Genomic DNA, 21,987 nt, shown 5'->3' with positions numbered 1-21,987 from the left:
AACATGTGGACAAGGGGGATCCAGTGGATATAGTGTACTTAGATTTCCAGAAAGCCTTTGACAAGGCTCACCAAAGGCTCTTATGTAAATTAAGTTGTCATGGGATAAGAGGGAAGATCCTTTCATGGATTGAAAACTGGTTAAAAGATAGGGAACAAAGGGTAGGAATAAATGGTAAATTTTCAGAATGGAGAGGGGTAACTAGTGGTATTCCCCAAGGGTCAGTCCTAGGACAAATCCTATTCAATTTATTCATAAATGATCTGGAGAAAGGGGTAAACAGGGAGGTGGCAAAGTTTGCAGATGATACTAAACTGCTCAAGATCGTTAAGACCAAAGCAGACTGCGAAGAACTTCAAAAAGATCTCACAAAACTAAGTGATTGGCCAACAAAATGGCAAATGAATTTTAATGTGGATAAATGTAAAGTAATGCACATTGGAAAAAATAACCCCAGATATATATACAATACGATGGGGGCTAATTTAGCTACAACTAATCAGGAGAAAGATCGTGGAGTCATCATGGATAGTTCTCTGAAGACGTCCACGCCGTGTGCAGCGGCAGTCAAAAAAGCAAACAGGATGTTAGGAATCATTAAAAAAGGGATAGAGAATAAAATGGAGAATATCTTATTGCCCTTATATAAATCCATGGTACGCCCACATCTTGAATACTGCGTACAGATGTGGTCCCCTCATCTCAAAAAAGATATACTGGCATTAGAAAAGGTTCAGAAAAGGGCAACTAAAATGATTAGGGGTTTGGAACGGGTCCAATATGAGGAGAGATTAAAGAGGCTAGGACTTTTCAGCTTGGAAAAGAGGAGACTAAGGGGGAATATGATAGAAGTATATAAAATCATGAGTGGTGTGGAGAAAGTGAATAAGGAAAAGTTATTTACTTGTTCCCGTAATATAAGAACTAGGGGTCACCAAATGAAATTAATGGGTAGCAGGTTTAAAACAAATACAAGGAAGTTCTTCTTCACTCAGTGCACAGCCAACCTGTGGAACTCCTTTCCTGAGAAGGTTGTGAAGGCTAGGACTATAACAGGGTGTACTGGATAAATTCATGGAGGTTAAGTCCATTAATGGCTATTAGCCAGGATGGGTAAGGCCTAGGCTCTGTTTGTCAGAGGGTGGAGATGGATGGCAGGAGAGAGATCACTAGATCATTACCTGTTAAATTCACTCCCTCTGGGGCACCTGGCATTGGCCACTGTCGGAAGACAGGATACTGGGCTGGATGGACCTTTGGTCTGACCCAGTATGGCCATTCTTATGTTCTTATGAGGTCAGATGGACAAATATCAGAGAGTAGCATCAGGGAGCAATCAGGAACCAGAACAGATGCCGGTAGTACTCTAGAACCTTGACAGCTCTCAGGAATGTACAGAGATCAGTAGAACCATAATGTTTAGGGCCTGTGACAGGAATATTAATGATTTTGTGAAATTTCAGAGGAGGGAAGGCCTGTCAATAATATGGCCTACTCTAGTATACTGGAATACATGGTGTCATCTACCATTGAGCCTTATGTTGCCAGTATAATGAGGGGTTACCTGGATCCTTGTGGTAGTTTCTTAGTCCAGAGATTTTTAGTAGAGTAATCTCAGGACATGGGTCCTAGAAAATATCCATGTTCTCCCATCAGTGTTCAAACACTTAGGTCCGGTCCACACTACAAACCTATAACAGTATAATATACACCTCTGAAAAATATACACCTCTGAGCAATGTAGTTATACTGGTCTAACCCTGTGTACAGACAGCGCTATGCTGGTGGGAGAACTTAACTCGCCAACATAGCTACCGCCTCTCGGTGAGGTGGATTAACTAAGCCTACTGGTGAGCTCTCTCCTATCGGTTTAGAGCATTTTCATTAAAGCGCTACAGCAGTGCAGCTTCATCAGTGCCGCTGCACTGATGCAGCATTTTAAGTGTAGACATGCCCTTAGAGATTTGGTCCAAGTTCTCAATCAAATACGCAGAAGCAGCCAGGAGGCTGCCTTGTTCAAAGCTGCATTCTTGGTAGCAATTTTTGGAACTTTTGAAGTTAGTGAACTAATGCCTGGGTTAGCAAGAGATACTTTGGGAAGGACTTTGGAGTGGAAGGATTTACAATGGGAAGTGCAATCAGTTTTCTAAACCATGAGGATTTCCAAAACTGATCAAGTGGGCAAAGTGAGTCCATATAGTTACATCTGTGGGGTGAGGCAAGGAATTGCCCAGTAAGAACATTAAGGATTTATACAGCAATGAGACCCATACGGCCCCTCTTTATGCATGGTGATAGAAGGCTCCTCACAGCTTTGTTACAGTTTTCAAAAAGGGGCTTTCAAAGCTGGGGTTACTGGTGCAAGAATTTGGTTCCCACTTTTTCTGATTGGGGGTGCAATAGTTGTGGCCCACCTAGGGCTAGGGGCCACAGCAATTCAGGCAATGACATTCAAGTGTACACAAATCAGAGTTAATTTTCTTGTACTTCCACTTTCAGAATCATGCAAACAGGCCAGGTGAGCAGTGGTGTGGACCTGCAGGCACAATATTTTATACTGGGCACACAGGAAGAGCTTCCAGGTTGGTGAGCAGTTCACATCTGGGCCTAGAGAGTAAGGCAATCCTGAGCTGGAATGGAAGCAGAGGCGTGCTATTGGACCAGCTGATTTGTGCTGTACACTCTTTGGGAGCAGACACCGGATGCAAATATGGTTCACTTTGGTTAAAAACAAAAACAGGAAGGAATCAGTGAATATCTGGGAACCAGGCAGAGGTGTGGGAGGCAGCTAAGCATTTTGCTGGTGCCTCCTTGTGGCAGATGTCCTGGCCGGTACTCAGTATAGAAGGGATATGGTTACTGGATATAACGTGCCTGAAAAGAGTTTGAAGGAAAGCATCTCTTAAGGGAGCTGAATAAGTGGAGTTTGCAGCTTCTACATCTCATCAGCAGGGAGATGACCTCCCTCCTGTTTCTAGACTCCTTTAAGGAAGCTGAGGAAGGGATTTGGGGTTCCTACATCTGGAAAAGCAGGGAACTGATGGGCACTCCCACATGTTATAAGTGAATAAAGTTGCAGCCTCATTAAATGACATCCATTACCTCCTGTTTTTTTTCTGGTGTGGTCGAACAATGAACTTGGTTAAACCTTATACCTTAAACATTTATAACAGATTGCATTATAGTATCCGTGCAGTAACGACCTTAACGCATAAAATGACAAAGTTACTGGAGCAAAAACCACAATATAGTAGTGACAAGTTAAAAATAACTGAGATTAGAAAACAAAAACAAATAATGGGTCACAGTGTAAAACTTTATCCACCCATGTATCAGGATCAGGTGACACAAGATCATCAGCTCAGATGTTATATTTAATTTTAATCAACTGGAACATTAAACAGGTGCATGTTAAGGATATTTTGGATTTCAAGCTCAGCACAAATTACTCATTTTACTTTCCACTGTTTTATCTTGAAATGCTCAGCTTCTTTGTAATGACATAAGGTGCCCAGAAAAGGTAACCCTGTCACTTCAATAGATGGACACCATGCTTCCTTTAAGATATGATCATTTATATTTAAACATTCCTTCTTAACGAACAGTGATGTAATACAATTATTTTAGTTTAGCACCTAAATGCTAAGGGTTTAATTTTGGCCTCAGTTCCCCATATTAGTACTGTGATGGGATGTACCAGCCCCACAGTGGTGCAGCAGGGGTTAACTCTTCTCTCTTGGCCAAGGAGGCGATGTCCCCTCAGCTCTGTTGGGCATGCTCCAGCTGGAGACGATATAAAAGGCAGCAGAGCAGCTCAATCTGGGCTGACTGCCAGTGAGGAAGGAGCTGGGCTGCTGACACCTGGGGGAGGAATGCTTGCACTCCAGGACGTGGAGGCCAGCCAGATGGAGACAGACCCCAAAACATAGGCTTGAGACACAGCAGAGAGGGGAGAGACCATGGAGACCCAGAGGTGGCAAACTGCAGAGAATTGGGTAGGAAGTGACCCAGGGAAACTTTGCAGGGAAGTGGTGGTAGAACTGGAGATAGCTCTGTGTGTTTTGGTAGGATCCCTCCCAAGCTGGTGGTGGGCAACCCCGCCACCGACAGGGCCCTGGGTTGGGATCTGGTGGAGAAGGTGGGCCCAGGTCCCCCTATCCTGGCCACCGCCCACGCTGGGGTGGTGGTCCAGCTCACCTACACTATTGACTCTGGCCACTAGGCTGCCCTGCCCTGAGCGCAGGGACCAGGCTATTGACTAAGGTCACAGGGCCACGCAGCCCCGAGTCTGGGGGCAGTCCTACCGACTCAACTGCGGGGCTGTAATGCACCTCTCTCTCCCACCCCCAAAGAGTCACGGGGTGTATCAGCCCCATGACAAATACTGGGGGGAAATCTAGGAATTTGAAGGGCTGACAGCAAACGCCAACCAAAGCACATAATCGTCTTTGAGACAGACATAATCTAATAAGTGTTTCACTGTCCTCCAGAAATACATGTCTATCTGTATTGAAAAATATCTGTGTTGAAAAATTATGAAAATTGGGTACGTTTAGAGCAGTGAGAAATGTCTGACTTCAACTGTATATGTAGTTAGAACAAACCAACTATGACTGAAGTTTGACCTGCAGCTGTGAAACAACAATGATTTGACAATGAAGTGCCCAAAAAAGCCCAAGGGAATTCTCTTCCTTTTATCTGGATACCCACAATTTTTAACAAGCTACTGCTTATGCGGTATTTTGAGTTTGTGACTGATTGGTTTGGTCACATGGGACATGTCACATAGTATTTCCCCCATGTATCTGGTTGATTGAATCTATCTCATGTGATCTATAACATAAAATGAGCTATTTTACTTTTACCCAAAAAGTAGGGCTGTTTTTCAGGTGATTTGACTGGAAATATTCAGCAAAAAGTGTTATAGCACCAGCATCTGTGTTATTTTGACAACCAGTGGCCTAATACATTATCTTCCTCTTCCTGGGAATTTTTGTATCTATCTCTTCTATTTTTGATGACAATTTATATCCCAGTTATACAAATATTCCCATATTTGAAATGCTCTCCAGTTTAATTACATGAAGACCAACGTTTTCAAACCTAAATAGCAATTTAGGAGCCTAAGTGTGCGGCCTGATTTTTGAATTATTAAGGACCCAGCAGCTCCCATTAATTTTAACTGGAAGTTGCTGTGTTCTCAGGATTGGGGAAAGTGGGGGGAATGTGTCTAGCAGTCGGATACCTTGTGGAGTACATGCTTGAAGCATTCTAGTGTGGCCAACTTGATTTTACTGCAAGGATTGCAAGGTGTGGCATTTTTCTTGAAGCCCTAGTGCCTGGAGTAAGAGTGAAAATCCCAGCTTGCATTGTTTAAAAAAACCCAAACGTTTCTAGTCCATGTGAAGAAAAGCTTTAAAATGTGAACAGTAAAGGTTCAAAAGCCAGAAAGCAAATAAAAGGAACCCAAAATATATTCTCATGAGTCTAGGGGGCCAATTCATGATTTTTGACTAATTTATAGTTGTGATGGTGGTAATACTGTGCACTTACAACTTCCTACAGTATGCTTTTATCTTCATACTGTCACCCTATGGCTGCTCATACTAAGCAAATTATTGTTATGCAATAGTCTCAATGCAATACTTTTGTTGTTAGAATGCTTCTAGTACAGCACCAGAGTGGTTGGTTCTGCCTTTAGGGTTACCATGCATCTGTATTTTCCTGGACATGTCTGGCTTTTTGGTTCTTAAATCATCATCCAGGAGGAATTTTTAAATATCTAAAAACATCCGGGATTTTTATTATTTTTCGCAAAGAAGAGTTGATCATTCAAGAAAGAGAGTGAATGTTGATCACTCGAGAGAGTGCCTGCTTTTTCCCCCAAGCTCCCAGCATGGCTGGGAGGGAGGGGGAGAGGGGGAACGCGGCGCGCTCAGGGGAGGAGGCAGGGCTGGGGCGGGGACTTTGGGGAAGGGGTAGAGTTGGGGCAGGGCCGGGGGGCGCAAGCAAATACCGCCCCCCCGCCCGTGGAGTGTCCTCTTTTTTGAATGTTCAAATATGGTAACCCTACCTTTGATGGTCTTTTATTTACACTAAATAGAAACAATACTGTCTCTCTAAAAAGGAATCATATGATCTACCTCTAAGTACCTCTCCCCCAGGACCTCCAGAAGCATCCTTCCTGCCTCAGTGCTCCTGCTCCAGGAGGCCAAATGCCTTCAGCAATTATGCACATATGGACAGCTCTGTCCTCTATGGCTTGGCTTGTAAAAGGCATAACAGAACTCTACAAGTCATTTTCTGCGTTCTAATTGAGACCTATTCAGCAGAAAGGTCAAATGGCTGTGGAAGCACATATATGTATTATAAACAAAATTTGCCATATGGTACCTTTGGACTAAACTTTTTAATGCAACAATTACACATTTATCATGTAAATTTGTGTCTCAAAAGAAAATTTTAAATTTCAATGAGAAAAGAAGATCAAAACTCAACTGATGATTGAGTTATACTGTGAAAACAAAATCCCTTCATGTATTTCCAAGCAGGAAGGATTATGTCTGTAGCAATATTAGGAAGCAAATATGTTACTCTACAAGCATCTGCAAAAGCATTTTGTATTGTGCAAACCCATTTTAGATTACTTCAAAAACTAAAGTCTAATACACTTTTCTGACTAGGAGTCTAATATAAAGTGATATAATAAAGCTGTGATTCAAAAAAGCTTTCTTCAAAATATGTAAACATTATATCCTTAAGTATTGGATAATATTTTAAATAGCCATGTTACTCCTTCACCTTTCCAAACAAAATATTGTTTTAATACTGCTAACTTTACCTTAGTATATTGCTCACGCTCATATTCTTGGCTAGAACCAGACCCTGTTGTCTGATTATAACGATGCACTTTCATTTTCATCAGTCGCGTTTCCTCCTCCACTACTAAGCTTGCTGTAAAAACACATAATGGAAGCCTATTAAAAGTGGTGAAAAACTTCTCAAGAAATAAATGGTTTAGCAGCAATTTTGATCTTATTTCCATCTCAACAAAACAAAGAAATATACAAACAGTACAATAACAAGCAGGGTGTAAACACTGAACAGAGGAAGACTAATATTAATAAATCAAGTACTTCAGCTGCCTCGAGTCTTCACCTGAAAATGGATAGATATCCAAATTTCCCATATACTATCAAGCTAGTGTAATAGATGTCAAAAGAACAAAGGAATTTAAATTGATAGGCTGAACTATAAACTTGTTAAGCCCTCTGGATGCAGAGAATATACATACATGTGTTTCTAACCACACATTTGTTGACTGTGAAAAATGTTATCATTGTGTTCTAAGTGTTAATACACTGTACAGATAATACTAAAAATATTTAAATAAGAAGCTGTTTCCTACCACTATCTTCCAACACAGTAATTGTTTACTATGACTAAAACATTTATAAGGAGGAACAATTTTCTCTATCGACTATAAAACATACAAAAATAATTTGCATAATTTTTGCTTGCTGTGCCTCATGGACCTTAGAAATATAGTATTTGCTTTCCCATGTTTCCTTTTTTGCAAAGAAATAATAATATAATAATAATAATGAAGAATGTTTTCTTGCATTTTTACTTTTTCCCACTGTAATATTTACTGTTCTTTTTTAAAAAAACCCTAAGAACTGTAGTATTATAGAGAACATTCTTTTCTTTCCTTGAAAGTAGTTAGCAGATAGTACTGAATATGTTTGCAAATGTACCTTTGAAAAAATAAAGTAGGGAAGATGTGAAAGATTCTGTGTGTGTTTGGGTGAATGTACACATTTATTCCATTATTTTTGCTCAGTATTTGGTGGCTGTTTCTATAGAAAGGTTCCTCCAGTCAAAAGAAGCAAAAGAAATTAACTGCTACATATATTTCTCTTAAAGGGCTAGATATTCTGCCATCCTTACTCACATTAAGTAGCACCTTACTCCACAAGCAGTCCTACTGGAAACAGTGAGATTACTCTCAGAATATAGTACTACATAATATGAGTACAAGTGGTAGTGTGAGGTTTTTTTTTTTTTGTAGGAGTGGTGGTTGAAATTCTGTGGCCTGCGTTGTGCAGGAGGTCAGACTAGATGATCATAATGGTCCCTTCTGACCTAAATATCTACGAATCTATGAAACTAGGTCCCAATAATCTTATAGTGGTCACTATACTTAAAGTTACACTAGGACTTCCATTATAACTGTCTGTTTTTACATTTTCTGCAAAAATTCTCCTTTTCATCTGAAATATTCTTGATTTGTCTCACAGCAAAGATGATTTTTTAATTTGGAAAAATCTGAGCACAGTCCTTTCTCCTACTTTTGAGTTACACATGGCTTTATAAATTTATTTTCTGATGTCAAGATGTTAATTTCTTTTTTTACACATGCATCTCTCAAATACTGATGAATTTTAAAAATAAAAAAAAATTCAGGTGATTAATCCCTGAGTGTTAATACCCAGGACAGTGAGGGAAAACAAAACAAATCAAAATAAAAAGCATTGAATTATAAGTCACTGAAAAAAATCAGTTTTACAAGCATAAAATTCAGAATGTCAACTAAGTTTAAAATTAATACACTATGGTATTTACAAGTCTGCACTGTGAACTAACAGAAGAGCTCTGTGTAAGCCTGTCTCTCTCACCAACAGAAGCTGGTCCAGTAAAAGATATTACTTCACCCACTTTGTCTCTCTAGATATTGAGGCTGTCGGGCTTTGTGTTGTTGTTTTATTGTGGAGTTCTATATATGCCTACATTTTTTTTCTTTGCAAGTATAGAAATATACAGAAATCAGTATGAAGATTAGGTCAGCTGTTCAAAACTGTGAGCAACTGCCCAAACAATGATTGTGCACCTACCTATCTATTGCGCTTGAGCGTGTAAACCATGGAATGTCTCTATATGCTGGCTGGGTACAAGCAAATGCACAGGGGCACAATTTTGAACATCCCTTTCCCTCTACTTTTATTTTTTAAAAATGGGAAAATTAAATAAAACAAATTACATTAATGATCTGATATAGTTATAATTTTAAATTCTAAAGGCAAGAAATGCAAAAGTAAAGGTTGTTGTAGTAACCTTTAATACCCACACATTATGGAGGGCCCAGTCTGGCAAATCCTAGACATGCAGAATGCCACACTGGGCCCACAGAGTATTATTCTAGATTACTAATTATGCTGGGAAATGTGTACCTTAATAGTAGGGGTCCAGTTTTACGATCAGATATGCAAATACAACTCCAATTGACTTCAATGGAAGTTGCATGGAGGTATCTGAGGGCAAAATTGAGTTCTCTACATTAAATTTTTAAAGATGGCCTTTTATTCTGCATCTGCAATAAATTGTGGGGAGAAATGAGAGGATTAAATTAGGTCACTACCCTACCTATTTTGCATGTGCCACCAAGGACTGACATCTTAATCCCAGTATTTATGCCTGGAATTGATAGTTATTTAAGTTTACATGAGAACTACCAGTGAGGATTGTGAATAGAATTAAAATTGTATGATAAATTTGGTTTTGTGCATAATTTAAGATAATGGTTTTAAGCCCACTGATTCATTATTCTTATATTCCTAAACAGGATATGTGTAAAATGCATATTCTATCTATAAAATACAACTATGGTACTTTGTAGCTTGTCTGCCATGCATAAACAAACACATATCTGTTATGCATCTAACTGAATGTTCTGAAAGGAGGTTCAATCAGATGTGAAGATTCAAAAATGTTACTTGGTTATGTAATTGGAAAAGTGTTGTTAGGTAACCCAGAGTTCACATGAACATTTAATATACAGCTGCTTCTAAGAGAAATATGGTATATGTCCTTTCAGAATTTGTGTAAGTACAGAGGGTTGGGGTTTGGGGTATTTTTTTTTTTTTTAGCAACCTTGAGCACTAAGAGTATACACTAATTTACATTTTAAAGCATTAGACTCACAGACCTCTAACCTCATCATCAGTAATAGTTACACAAAGTAAGAAGTGCTACTCCAACTTTATGGGTGAAATTCTGGCTACACTGAAGTCAATGACAAAACTCCCATTAACTTCAATGGGGCCAAGTTTCACCCTTGTGAAACCTGTGTTCAGTGGTGGAAGCCACACCTGATAGAAATCCCACACTAAGGGTAGTTCTACACTGCAAAAAAAGGGTGTGTTTTTCATTCGGGTTAGCTAACTAGGGTTAAAATAGCAATAAAGACAAAGCACCTTGGCTTTTAACTGAGAACCTGGGGTAGGGGAGCAGGTTAAACTCAAGCTGCTAACCCAAGTTAAATAGGAGTTGCTATGTCTTCACTGTTATTTTCACCTGAGTTTGCTAACGTGGGTTAGCTACACCAAGTTAAGAACACACCTTTTGTTTGCGATGTAGACATATCCCAAGTCTCATCAGCACCCACTGACTCAGGCAAGAAGTCAATATTGTAACATATTAGGAGAGGGGAACTGCACTAGGAAACTTTCATTGGGACTGTATGGTTAGTTCTCATTCACTTTCCCCAAAAGGAAGCACAGTTTGACAGTTCTGGATGTAGTATTTCACAGACAACTATTCATACGTCTAAAAATGTCAATTACATTAATTGTTTATATCTTTTCTTAATATTATACTCATTTATCAGGATTTTAATGTACTTTGGAGAAACCTATCTTTATGTATGTATTTATTTATTATTTTCCCCTCCCCCACAAAAAAAAAGCATTACAATTATTTTTGGCCTTTACATTTATTTGATGAGAGTTCACATAGCGCATTTCAGCAGCTGTAGAGGTCAAAATCCACAGATGTATAGCTCAGAGGTATTCTGTTAGCCAGATGGCTATGGGAAAATTCTAAAGCCCTTACTTGTGAAGTCAAGTGGACTACTCACAATGGGATTGCAGGTCTAGGCCCAGACCTTTTATTATAAGGGGTTTTCAGGCTCTTCCTGGGTAAACTATGTGAGAGCTGAAGAACAATGATTCACATTATTCAGGACATGAAGAAGCATTATGCCAGTCGTGTGAAAGGATTTAAAATGTCAGGCCTCAACTTTATCAATTTTAACATATAAGGACAGAATGACTCCCCACCTCCCCAAATGGCCAGACATCAACTGTGTCCAGTGTGGGGTTGAATGGCCTCTCACCATACCACTAAGGAATGAAGCCAAGCTCCCTTTGCTAAATACCCCTGCTCAGTTCATGATTCAGCCCACTGTCTGGTCCCACTAACCACCTACTGAAGGTGGAAATGACCGTACAGACACGAGAGAACCCAGTCTGCAAAGATTTAATACCTTCTCGTATCTCTCCTGGGTCCCATGGTTGTGTTCACCCCCAAGAGCTGGCCTTTTGAAACTCTACATGCTGGGCACTGGCTACAATTTGTGACAATATTTATTGACATACATTGCTTCAGCCTCTTATTTTTTTACCCTTCTTACCCCCACGTATCATACCTCCAGGGTGCTGTTAGGAGGATGAAAAACCCACCAGATACCTCTACCGGTCTTGTCCAGAAGAGATTAAAAAATGCTTTCTAACCTCAAAAGGCAATTGGATCAGATCCAGAGAAACCCTGGTAACCCTGCTCTAATGACAACACCAACTAAAGCACAGGGCAAGACAGCTTTAAGTAGCAAGAATGGGTGTTCTGATCCCAAGAATGCTTAAATACACAAGGAGAGGGGTTTGCTGGGGCCAATTTGTGCTCCCTCCGTTACCTACCATATACACCTGAATTAGCTAATGTGTGACTAAGCTCAACGCTCTCCAGCACCAGCCCCTGCCAACTTATGATCTCTACATGTATTCTGAGCAGGGAGAGAGGAAAAGGAGGCACATCTGTTCACCAACTTGGACCCTGGGGTGTAGCGATTGCCCTGCCAGTCTTATCCCACTAAGTCAGGAAGTAGAATTCAATATAAGCCTTAAACTAACCAATACCAGTAAAATGTCACTGTATTAATAGATTACTGCTTATATATTCCTGTAGAAAGATTTGGGTTGGGATTTTCAAAAGTACCTAAGCAAGTTAAGTTCTTAACTCCCTCTGAAATTCAGTGGAAGTTTGGAACCTAACTCCCTTAAGTTCTTTCGGAAACATTAGCCTTAGGATATATGTTTAATGTGTTGCACAGGACATTATATATGTGTTGCCCATTAACATAAAGAAATTCTGCATTTGCATGTTTAAGTATTTGGCTCCTCCTAAAGTCAAATGAACCATCCAAGGGCAGTTTGAACCCTAAGCATTATGCCAGTCGTGTGAAAGGATTTAAAATGTCAGGCCTCAACTTTATCAATTTTAACATATAAGGACAGAATGACTCCCCAAATGGCCAGACATCAACTGTGTCCAGTGTGGGGTTGAATGGCCTCTCACCATACCACTAAGGAATGAAGCCAAGCTCCCTTTGCTAAATACCCCTGCTCAGTTCATGATTCAGCCCACTGTCTGGTCCCACTAACCACCTACTGAAGGTGGAAATGACCGTACAGACACGAGAGAACCCAGTCTGCAAAGATTTAATACCTTCTCGTATCTCTCCTGGGTCCAAACTTTGTATTTTATATTTTAACCCTAAGAGTTAAGGTCACTGTGCTGCCAATGTATCCCAAGGATTTCCTGAAGAATTTTCTCTTTTCATTATTTTTGGTAACTTTTGTTACCTAACATTTTTAGGCCATATTTTACACAGTGTTGTGCTGCTCACTGAGTGGAAGGGAAGACATACAGTTATATTGTTCAGTTCATTCCCTGGCTTATGTACATTTTTACCTAGAAATGACTGGTCATTGTTTTATTAAGATAAGTTAACAAATAAGGCTCTCATCATGCAGTCAAGACCAGGTGGGTGGACTTCTGCACTAACGGAGACCCAAATACAGCAGAGTAGTCTAAATGTGTCCGAGAAAATTCAGAATTGAATCCTGTCAGATGTTGGAAGTAAAACTACATACCTGGACTTCTAATTTGAGTATACAGAATAAGAAAAAGTGGTATGTATGCAGTGGAAGAGTAAGTCATCATAATAATTTGTAATGGTTTATAAATAGTAATTTGAAAGATGGAAATATTTCTTGTTATTGTTACAAAACAAGCTATAATTAAAATTAAATATACTTCTTGTTTGATTTTCATCACAAGAAAAGCAAGTCTCAAGTATTAGTTTGTGGTATTTATAGTATCTGTATGTTTAAATTGCTTGTGTAAAACAAAAATTAAATCCAAATTCCCAGTGGGCCGGAATCTTTCTGGCACAAATATCTGCTCAGTGAGATGAAGAGATGAAGACATATTAGGGAGAGATGAAGACATATTAGGGAGTTGGTTACAGCTCTCTTATTCTCAAGCTGCAACTGCTCTAGTCCCAGCCCTGGAAAAAATTAGAGCAGGCCAAGAATTGCTATAACTTAAGACAGCCCTTAAAGGACTATGCCAGCTATGAATTTTTGGCGGAGTGCCCTCCAAATGCCCCAGTGCCTCTATAGAACAATAGAACCATGAGCAATAAACTGTATGGTCATATATAAAATATACCATAGCAGATAAATTCAATAGATTTTGTTTTTAACCAAGTTACAAAATTAGTAAATGGGCAGAATGCAATAGATGCAATATACCTGAAGGTTAGTAAAGATGTGGACATAATAGTGCATGACATCTTATTTTAAAATTACTTCAAATTGAACTAATCTGAACAGTATAGGTTGAAAACCATATGAGGTCTGCAAACGAAGGCCAGTAATGATAATCGGCAGTGCCACGGAGATGGGTTTGTGTCTGGATTTATTTAACATCTCTAACAATTTGAGGGGATAAACTACATATAAATTTATATTTGCAGATTTTATTAAATTGAGGGATTGCAAACACCAATGCTGAAAATAGTACAAAGGGGTAGAAATACGGGCAGGAAATAATAAACCAAGATTCTTCTTGCAAAAATATAAGCAAAGATATTTTTAAAAATATGCCTAAATGTGATAAAGCAAAACAATCTAAATTTGATCTTGCAATGCTATGTGAATACCAAGAAAACAAAGGGGGTTTTGAGCTGTAAATATCAGGTCACATATCACTGACCAAGGAGACAGTAGAGTTCCTCAGTATCAAATGCTAAAGAGACCATACCTAGTACTGCTTACGTTTCAGAGAACCTTAATGCAAGAAATGTGTTGACAAATTAAAAGGAATTCAAAGAAGAGATATAAACTGATTAGGAGCCTGGAAATACTGACTTGTATTTTATAGTTATATAATGGGTGTAAATATCAAGAAGTGAGAGTAATAGGCTGAAATGTAGCTGAAGAAAATTTGTGTAATGTATCAGGAATCATTTAACTGTAAGGCCCACTGGATTGCCGACCAATCTCCCATGAAAAATTGTGATCTTCCCAATGTGTGAGGCATTGAGACCTAGCCTTATCTAAATACTAAGGAATATATGGTAGGTAGCAATATCGCATTAGCAGGGTATGGAGAAGATGATGTGGTTCTTTTCTATCACTAGCTTATGATTCCCCACCTTACGCTTTTATTCCTGCACCTCTTTCACATACACCAATAACCAACATAGACAGACTACACTATGCAGACTTTGCAGATTTGGAATCCTGGCAATGAGCAACATTTAAAAACCACACACATTTATGTGAAAGAGGAATTACAATTATTTTAGCAGTGAATTATTATAAAGACAACATCACTACACAGGATACTGCTATTTCAGGATGTGGTGAGTGGCCAGCTTCAAGTCCTTCACCAGATTCCAAGCTAAAGAACATTCCACAAACTATACACATACAGTAATACTGAAATTTCATCATCTCTTGGGTAGAGACTAACAGCCATCCAGGAAATAGAACAACACTAGCGGGCAAGGGAAATTTTGGCCAAGGACACCAGGGAGGTGTTAGGAATCTTCAATATACATTGCAAAACAGAGCTTCAGTTTTAGGACATTCAAAATACATTGAAAACCACACACTACTCAATTTATCTAACTTCAAAAGGAACAGTTATTCCAGGGAGTGTATGTATTCCAGATTCAATGTTGTTGAAAAATTGGAAAGGGTTCAGAAAAAGCTAAAAGAATTATTCAAGATCTGGAAAAGCTGCCTTACAGTGACAGACTTGGGAAGTTCAATCTTGCGGAATGATCAAAGAGAATGACAAGATGTGACTTGGCCATGGTCTATAATTACCTACATATGAGGAGAAGATTTCTGATAACACAGGACTTGTTAATAGATAAAGGTATCACAAGATCTGGAAATTGAAGGTAGATAAATTAAGGCCAGGGATTAGGTGCACATTTTTAACAGTTAGGTAATTAACCATTGGAACAACTTACCAAAAGATGTGGCAAATTCTCCATCACATGATGTCTTTAAATCAAATCAAAAGAAGATATCTTTCTAAAATATGCTTTAGCTCAGCCACAAGATATGGGGTTGATGCAAAGAATCACTGGGTGAAATGACTTGACCTTTGTTATGCAGGAGCTCACACCAGATAACCATAATAGCTTCTCGAGTAAAAATCTATGAATCCATGAATAATTTTAGACAATTTCCTATTCAAATTGTTGAAGGAAAGTATATATAAAAGAAAGAACATAGACAATGAGAAGGCAATTTCTGAAGAGTAATTTAGCACATTGAAAAGTTGTTCTAGCACTTTAAGAATGTGGGATATCATTAATGAGAGTGCCCCAAATATGGTATTGGGAGAATAAATACCAATTTCACTGTTTATCAGACCCAAAATAAATATTCCTCAATTTACTATTTTAATTCTGCACGATATTTTTTTTCTCCTTTGACTTCTTCAATCAGCCAAGTAACATAATGAGAAGGTAATGAAGATATTCATGAAAAACAAAATCAGATTCAGTTTTATGTTCATGAGAGCTGGGTGAATAATTTACAAATATTTCAATTGAAAAGTGTTGTGGAATTTAGTGAATGAAGTATTTAGTTACTATTTTACAACCGTCATTGTTCACCCTCATTTTCTCTGGATGGTTTTCATTTTACATTTGAAAAAGGAGTTTATTTTGGACGAATTTAGGTCTATAGAGTCTTCAGTTTCTTGTACAAACTATATTGCCTTCCATACATTTTTAGAATGTATGGTAATAAAACTGATAATTTTGGACTCAGATGATTCATATAGTTATCTTGCATTCAAATTTAGCTATTATAGGGAGGATCCCCAATGCAATTACAGATTTTTGTATACAGCTACCCTTTCTGTCCTAATAGCAGCTACTCAAATAGGACTAAGAATAATAATTAATTAACCATCTGGAAGGGAGGGAGCTAAAGCAAATATATTCAAACACTCATTGGAAAAAAATGAATGAAAAGTTATTCCGACTCCAAACTTAAATATTAAGATTATTTGTAGTCTGGTACCACCCAAAATGCTAGGGATCATCCACCTGCACACAAGAAGGCAATCTCTGCCCCAGTCTACATGTAAGCTTTCAATATCTTATGTATTAGCACTCAGTTTTATGCTCCTATAAATAAATGTTGTGAGCCATTTAAGCAATGCAGGAACTCTAACACTGGTGAGTGTACATAATGAACACAAAGCAAATTTACTACCCACACCAGTACGCAAAGACTTCAGAGTGCTGCATGGACTAATCTGAAACCATTTGAAGATTATTTTTAACTATTCTGCATTCACTTCAGGTTAACTCTCCCTTAGTGTGACGTGAATAGCAGTCCAAGTCACAGATAGTGGAATCAAAATGGCAGAATGGCTCTAAGAACTTTGGGCCCAATTCCACTCCAGCTTTGCTGCTGTGGTCAAAAGGACCTCGTAACTCCACAGATGGGGTTTCTGGCATCGCACCAGCATAGAGCTGGTATAACGGCTCCTGTGTTAGCCCATCTGCAGGCTGTGGTATAGGAGATAGGGAAGGAGTTGTGGCTGCGCTGCATGTTTTATCAATCCTTAGGTGAGTGTACAGTTCTTTTTGACCATAGCGTAGAACTGCCCGAGGCTGCTTCAACCTAAGCTAGGACTAGCAGAGACTGGCCACACGATTCTGGGAGCTGTAGAACTTACCTAGTAGATATCAAATATTCCCCTTTGATTTTTTGCCCTTTAAACCTTAGGGTACAATTTTCAAAAAGCACCTAAGTTACTTCAGAGGTTAAATCTGATTTTCAAAAGTAACATAGGCACTTAGGAGTCTAAGACTAATTGAAAGTCATTTTTATTATTTACCAACATGGTAAAACTTTTAATTGTTTGAAGAAGAATATTATATTGTTTGTGTCTTTAGGGACTATAGAACAATATAGCCTATTTTGGTCCCAGAAGGTATGTGGATCTAAATTTGTAATGTACTTTCTAGTAATAAGGTGGTGGTTTTTGTTTTTGTTTTTTAGATACATCAGGTTCAGTACCATACTCACTCCCTATGTTGGCCAGGACATTGTTAATATAAGAAAATGAGAGAATTTCTTTGCAACTGGTTGAAAAAATTCCCATTCTCCTTGGCCACTAGATGTCTCATTTCTTCCACACAAGTGCATACTGTTGCATTTATATGACAGAAAGAGAAACAGTGCTCTTCAAAAACTCATTGTGATTATGGAACTTTTTTGTGGTAATGCAAGACGGCTCTAGCATGTGGAAAACATCACTCTCACCAATGACTGTAATTTTTTTTTACAAGTCCTATGGTGTTATAACAGTAATAGTGTCTCCTCTTGATCTTGTAAGAAGCTCCTCATAGCTCTGGATTTCTGACTGACCTATAAATAATGTTGCATTTCTGGCCACAGCAACCGGAGAATACAACTGGGAGCCTGTATCACAGGCACTAGGCTGCAGGCCTGGCTGCCACCAGCAAAGGCTACTGCTCAATCTACTGTGGAATCTCTTCTCCCTCCTTTACAAAAAAAGGAGCAGAGGCAGCTCCCACCTGCCCCCTCATTCACTTAGTGTTGTGCTGATGAGGAGAAGAGCTATGGGAAGTCAGAAGAGGGAAAGAAGTGATTCCTGTAGCATGTCCACCCACCCTCTCCAGCCTGCAGGAGTCTATTATTTCCCCACTGCTGCTGAGCTCCTGTATGGAGGGGAGCTGGTCAAGAGCAGTCGCGTGTGTGAGGGGTGGGTTTGACTGGGCAGGGGCTGCTCCAATATCCAGAGAATGGGAAGGAGCAGAGTTGTGAAACTGAACCTACAGTGGGAGCTGGACAGATGCAGTCACAAGCAGAAGGAGAGAGTGTGAGGCAGGAGGCAACACCCACTAAAGGTATGGGGCTTTGAGCAGGAGCCGAAGGCAGTACCAGCGATCAGGGGAAGATTGTGAAGTGTCTCATCTATCAGCCAGAAAAAAAGGAAGGAGGTCCTCCAACTGTTCATTTTAGGTTGAATTTCCTGATATACATACACAGAAATGGGGCGATACCTCCTCTGTCTTTACAAATCAGAAAACAGTCCAAAATATGAGCCTTAAAAAAAACTCATGATTTTTAAGCCAATCTTGCCACAGGATTGGCAATACTGAAATGCTGGCCTGCTAACAACATACAAACCTTGATGTAACTTCTGTCTGCGCATGGGGACCTTAGAAAGTAGACAGTGTCCCTTTAACACTGAATTATTTTCAGATCATGGTGAAAATATGCCTCTATGAGAATGGATGCCGGAGTTCTTACCAGGTAAAACTGTCATTGAAGACAATAGGAATTTTGTCTAGATAAGTACTGAATGATTGGGCCATATACAGTATGTTCTGTGAAAACCAAGTAAGTGAACACAGAACAAAGTGAATTGGTTGTTCTTTTTATGGCACTTTCTCAGGTGGTAAAAAATAAAAGTTGAATATATACCATGAAAAGACTAAAAACTTGCTGCACAGCATTGTGTCCTGAACTGTTAGTACAAAATGGCCTAGAACTTTGGAGATGGGATTCAGATTAAGACCCAAACTTCCTCAAAGCAGATAGTATTTGCTGTTCTGGTTCAAATCCAATATCCAGTCTGATCAGATCTCTGATGGTTGGGCGACAGCCTATGAAGTTTAGATTCAGATCAGAATTTTCCAGAGTCTGGGAGGACTTGAATCTGATGTTCTAATTTGGGTTTATCACTACGATTAATGTTTCTTTAGTGCAATGTTTTACTGTCAGAGTTAAATATTGTTCATTTGAATTCTTCTTTGTCTCCTCAAGCAGACTTTGTCTTGAATCATTCCTTCTTTCAGAAAAAGCCAGAATTACCCCCACGTAGTCCTGACTCGGGGAGGTGCAAAGTATGATTCCCCTTCCCCTTCCTGGAATAAGCCACAGAAATCAACATTGATCATGGCGGGTCCATGGGAGGCCAAAACCATGTGGGGTGCCTCTGTGTTTCCCAGGTAGCTTCCTGGCAGCATAGCTCCATAGGAGCTGTGCTACTAAGGACTTCTCTGGCAGTGGTGATCCTCATGCCAAGAATATACAACACAGCCCCAAACTGTACTATCCTTCTTCAGAATCTCCCTGCATCTGAAGGAGGGATAATGTTTGTCATCCCTCTGTCCATTCCACTCTCCAACCACTCCCCCTGTCTGACCTCAGACTTATGAAGCATTGTCCAGGGGCTTTGAAGGAGAGGACAGGATGGTGCCATGGCTGTTCCTCTGTGCCTTCACATGCCATTACGTGATTAATGGAAACCATGCACAGAGCCAACTTGCGGACCTTGGGGAGAGGTACAACCTGGGCCTCTGGACTGACTTTCTACCCAAAGTAGCACGTACTTTACTGCACATAGTATCAAGGGACTCAGGTTAAATACACTATGCACCATTTTAATCAGAAATTTGAGATCACACATCAAATAATTTTCCAGTTGTAAAGAGGGATAAACCAGATAACAGCTAGATATTTGAGATGGAACTTTTTTAGTTGATTTTCATTGATGACTGAATGAAACGTATTAACATGGAAAATAATGGGGAGAAAGATAAAATTCACAGTTGTCAAGTGTTTGTAAAATGTACGTGAATATTTACCTTTTGAGGAAGAGTTATAATTCTCTTGTTCTTCAATGAATTAAATGCATGGAATGATGGAAACAAAAGAAAGAAATCAGCAAATTTAAAGTTAGACAAAGAAATGTATTGCATTTGACAATGGCACATACAATAGGCTGTATCAGAGCATACATAAAAGTAATGTGGAAAATCAGGATGATAAACCATGACAAATTATAAATGCAGAATATTTATTTAAAACTATGAGTAACAATGAAGTTACTGATGGTCAGATTGTGAAGTCTTTGCTTCTTCTGCTGAGTATAGTAGTGCTAACCCCAAGTGCTCAAAAAACATGAGTCAGGCTCCCCAAAATGGAGACACATTTTTAAATAATAAATTTTGGATTCTGTTTGTCTTCTGATTTCTGAGTCTCAAGGGTAAACTCACTTCATGTTTTCTCCACAATGATGGGTGAGAAACTTATTTTTTTAATTAAAAGCTGCAATTCTCAATAAATCACTGGACACTAGAAAACAGGGCTTTAAGGAAAACACCCAATACCATGAAACTTGCGATAAAATTGTGGGAGCTGGCAACACTGACTTTAGTCAAAGGGTCTACTCATGTGAGTGAGTGTCTCTCAGCGTGAGTAAAGGTTCCACAATCTGGCTCTGAATATGCAATGCCATCTAACAATTTTAAATGAAAATAGGGACATGAAGACAAAACAAAAACAATGCTAAAAGGTGGGAATTGAAAACTGAAATAGTATCCTCTTTTATTAGCCTCTTGTTAGAAAGCTCAGACTCTGCTCTTAGTTACTCTGAATTTATACCAGTGTACTTCAGAGCAGAATTTAACTGAGAGGGTCCAATCCTGCAGCCCTTACTCAAGAAAAATGCCCATTGGCTGCAATAGCATTGCAGAAACCAATATTCTGTATTCTCTAACTGAGAACTATAGTTGCAACTCAATTTTATTATTTAACAATATTGCAATTCTTTCATATGAAATTCTATCATTGTTTGTCCACAGGTAACAATGAAAATAACTTGTCAGTATATGTCCTTCCTTCATGCAATGAAGATCTTTACAGGTCTATTTTATCAATTTTTTTCAATCTAGTTTATATAAATTGTACCCATACCACATTAACACCAGTATTAAAGTCTTTTCAAATAAGTGGCCCCTTGGTTAGATGGAGTCATTATTTAAGAGTTAACTTGAAAATATATACAATACAATTAATTTCTGATTATTGCATACCATCATCTGTCAGAAAATTCATTCGTATGTCTTTAAGTACATTCCTCTGTTTTACTTCAGACATGGAAAATAGTCTTCTCTCAAGCAGTATAAAAAAGAACTATCTTGATTTTAAAGAAAGATATCGAGACAATTTTTGTAACCACTTTCTGGATAAAAAGCTGCTGTCCTACCTGAATCTAAATTTCAAGCCAAATGGTTTAGATGTCTGTTAGTACAGGGTCATTTCCTGCAATATTTATTCAGGCACTGTTCTGACTTTCTCCGGTGGGAGATTTTTCTAAGGGTCAGGCACAAAGTTATTTATGGAAGTGTAAACTGGTACAACTCAATAGGTCAGGAATGTTAAAACAACAAAGAAACAAAAAAACATTAAATCTAATATCACACTGCATCATTATAAGAACTATGCAATGTGAAACCACATTGTTAACCAAATGAAAAATAAATCATTTTGTCAAGAGTCAAATGAGAGTGAGGACAGGGACAGTGATCTGGTTTGTCTGTATTTATTATGGAAACTACTTTTCAATAATCCTTTTAATCATCCGTGACAGGTTTCAGAGTAGCAGCCGTGTTAGTCTGTATCCGTAAAAAGAAAAGGAGTACTTGTGGCACCTCAGAGACTAACAAATTTATTAGTGCACAATCATCCATGTGTCTCATTGGTTCTGAAATTTCAATAAGCTCTAACACAC

At 38.8% G+C, this 21,987-nt stretch overlaps 1 protein-coding gene across 50 annotated transcripts in view; it reads right to left on the bottom strand.

The window, feature by feature from the left end:
* Positions 1-21,987, bottom strand: part of RIMS1 (regulating synaptic membrane exocytosis 1) — a 504,482-nt gene that overhangs the window by 109,733 nt on the left and 372,762 nt on the right. For 47 of the 50 annotated variants that reach the window (XM_075126529.1, XM_048845932.2, XM_048845939.2 and 44 more), the window contains one exon: positions 6,842-6,954. The exons of the other annotated variants lie outside the window; for them this stretch is intronic. In XM_075126529.1, coding sequence (XP_074982630.1) covers positions 6,842-6,954 — 113 coding nt within the window. The remainder of the gene's footprint in view (positions 1-6,841; positions 6,955-21,987) is intronic. 50 annotated transcript variants of the gene reach the window in all.

Source organism: Caretta caretta, chromosome 3 (genome assembly GCF_965140235.1).
Source record: "Caretta caretta isolate rCarCar2 chromosome 3, rCarCar1.hap1, whole genome shotgun sequence".
In the NCBI taxonomy this organism is placed as follows: domain Eukaryota; kingdom Metazoa; phylum Chordata; order Testudines; family Cheloniidae; genus Caretta; species Caretta caretta.
The sequence above is the reverse complement of the archived record's forward strand: the minus strand, read 5'-3'. Positions and strand labels throughout refer to the sequence as shown.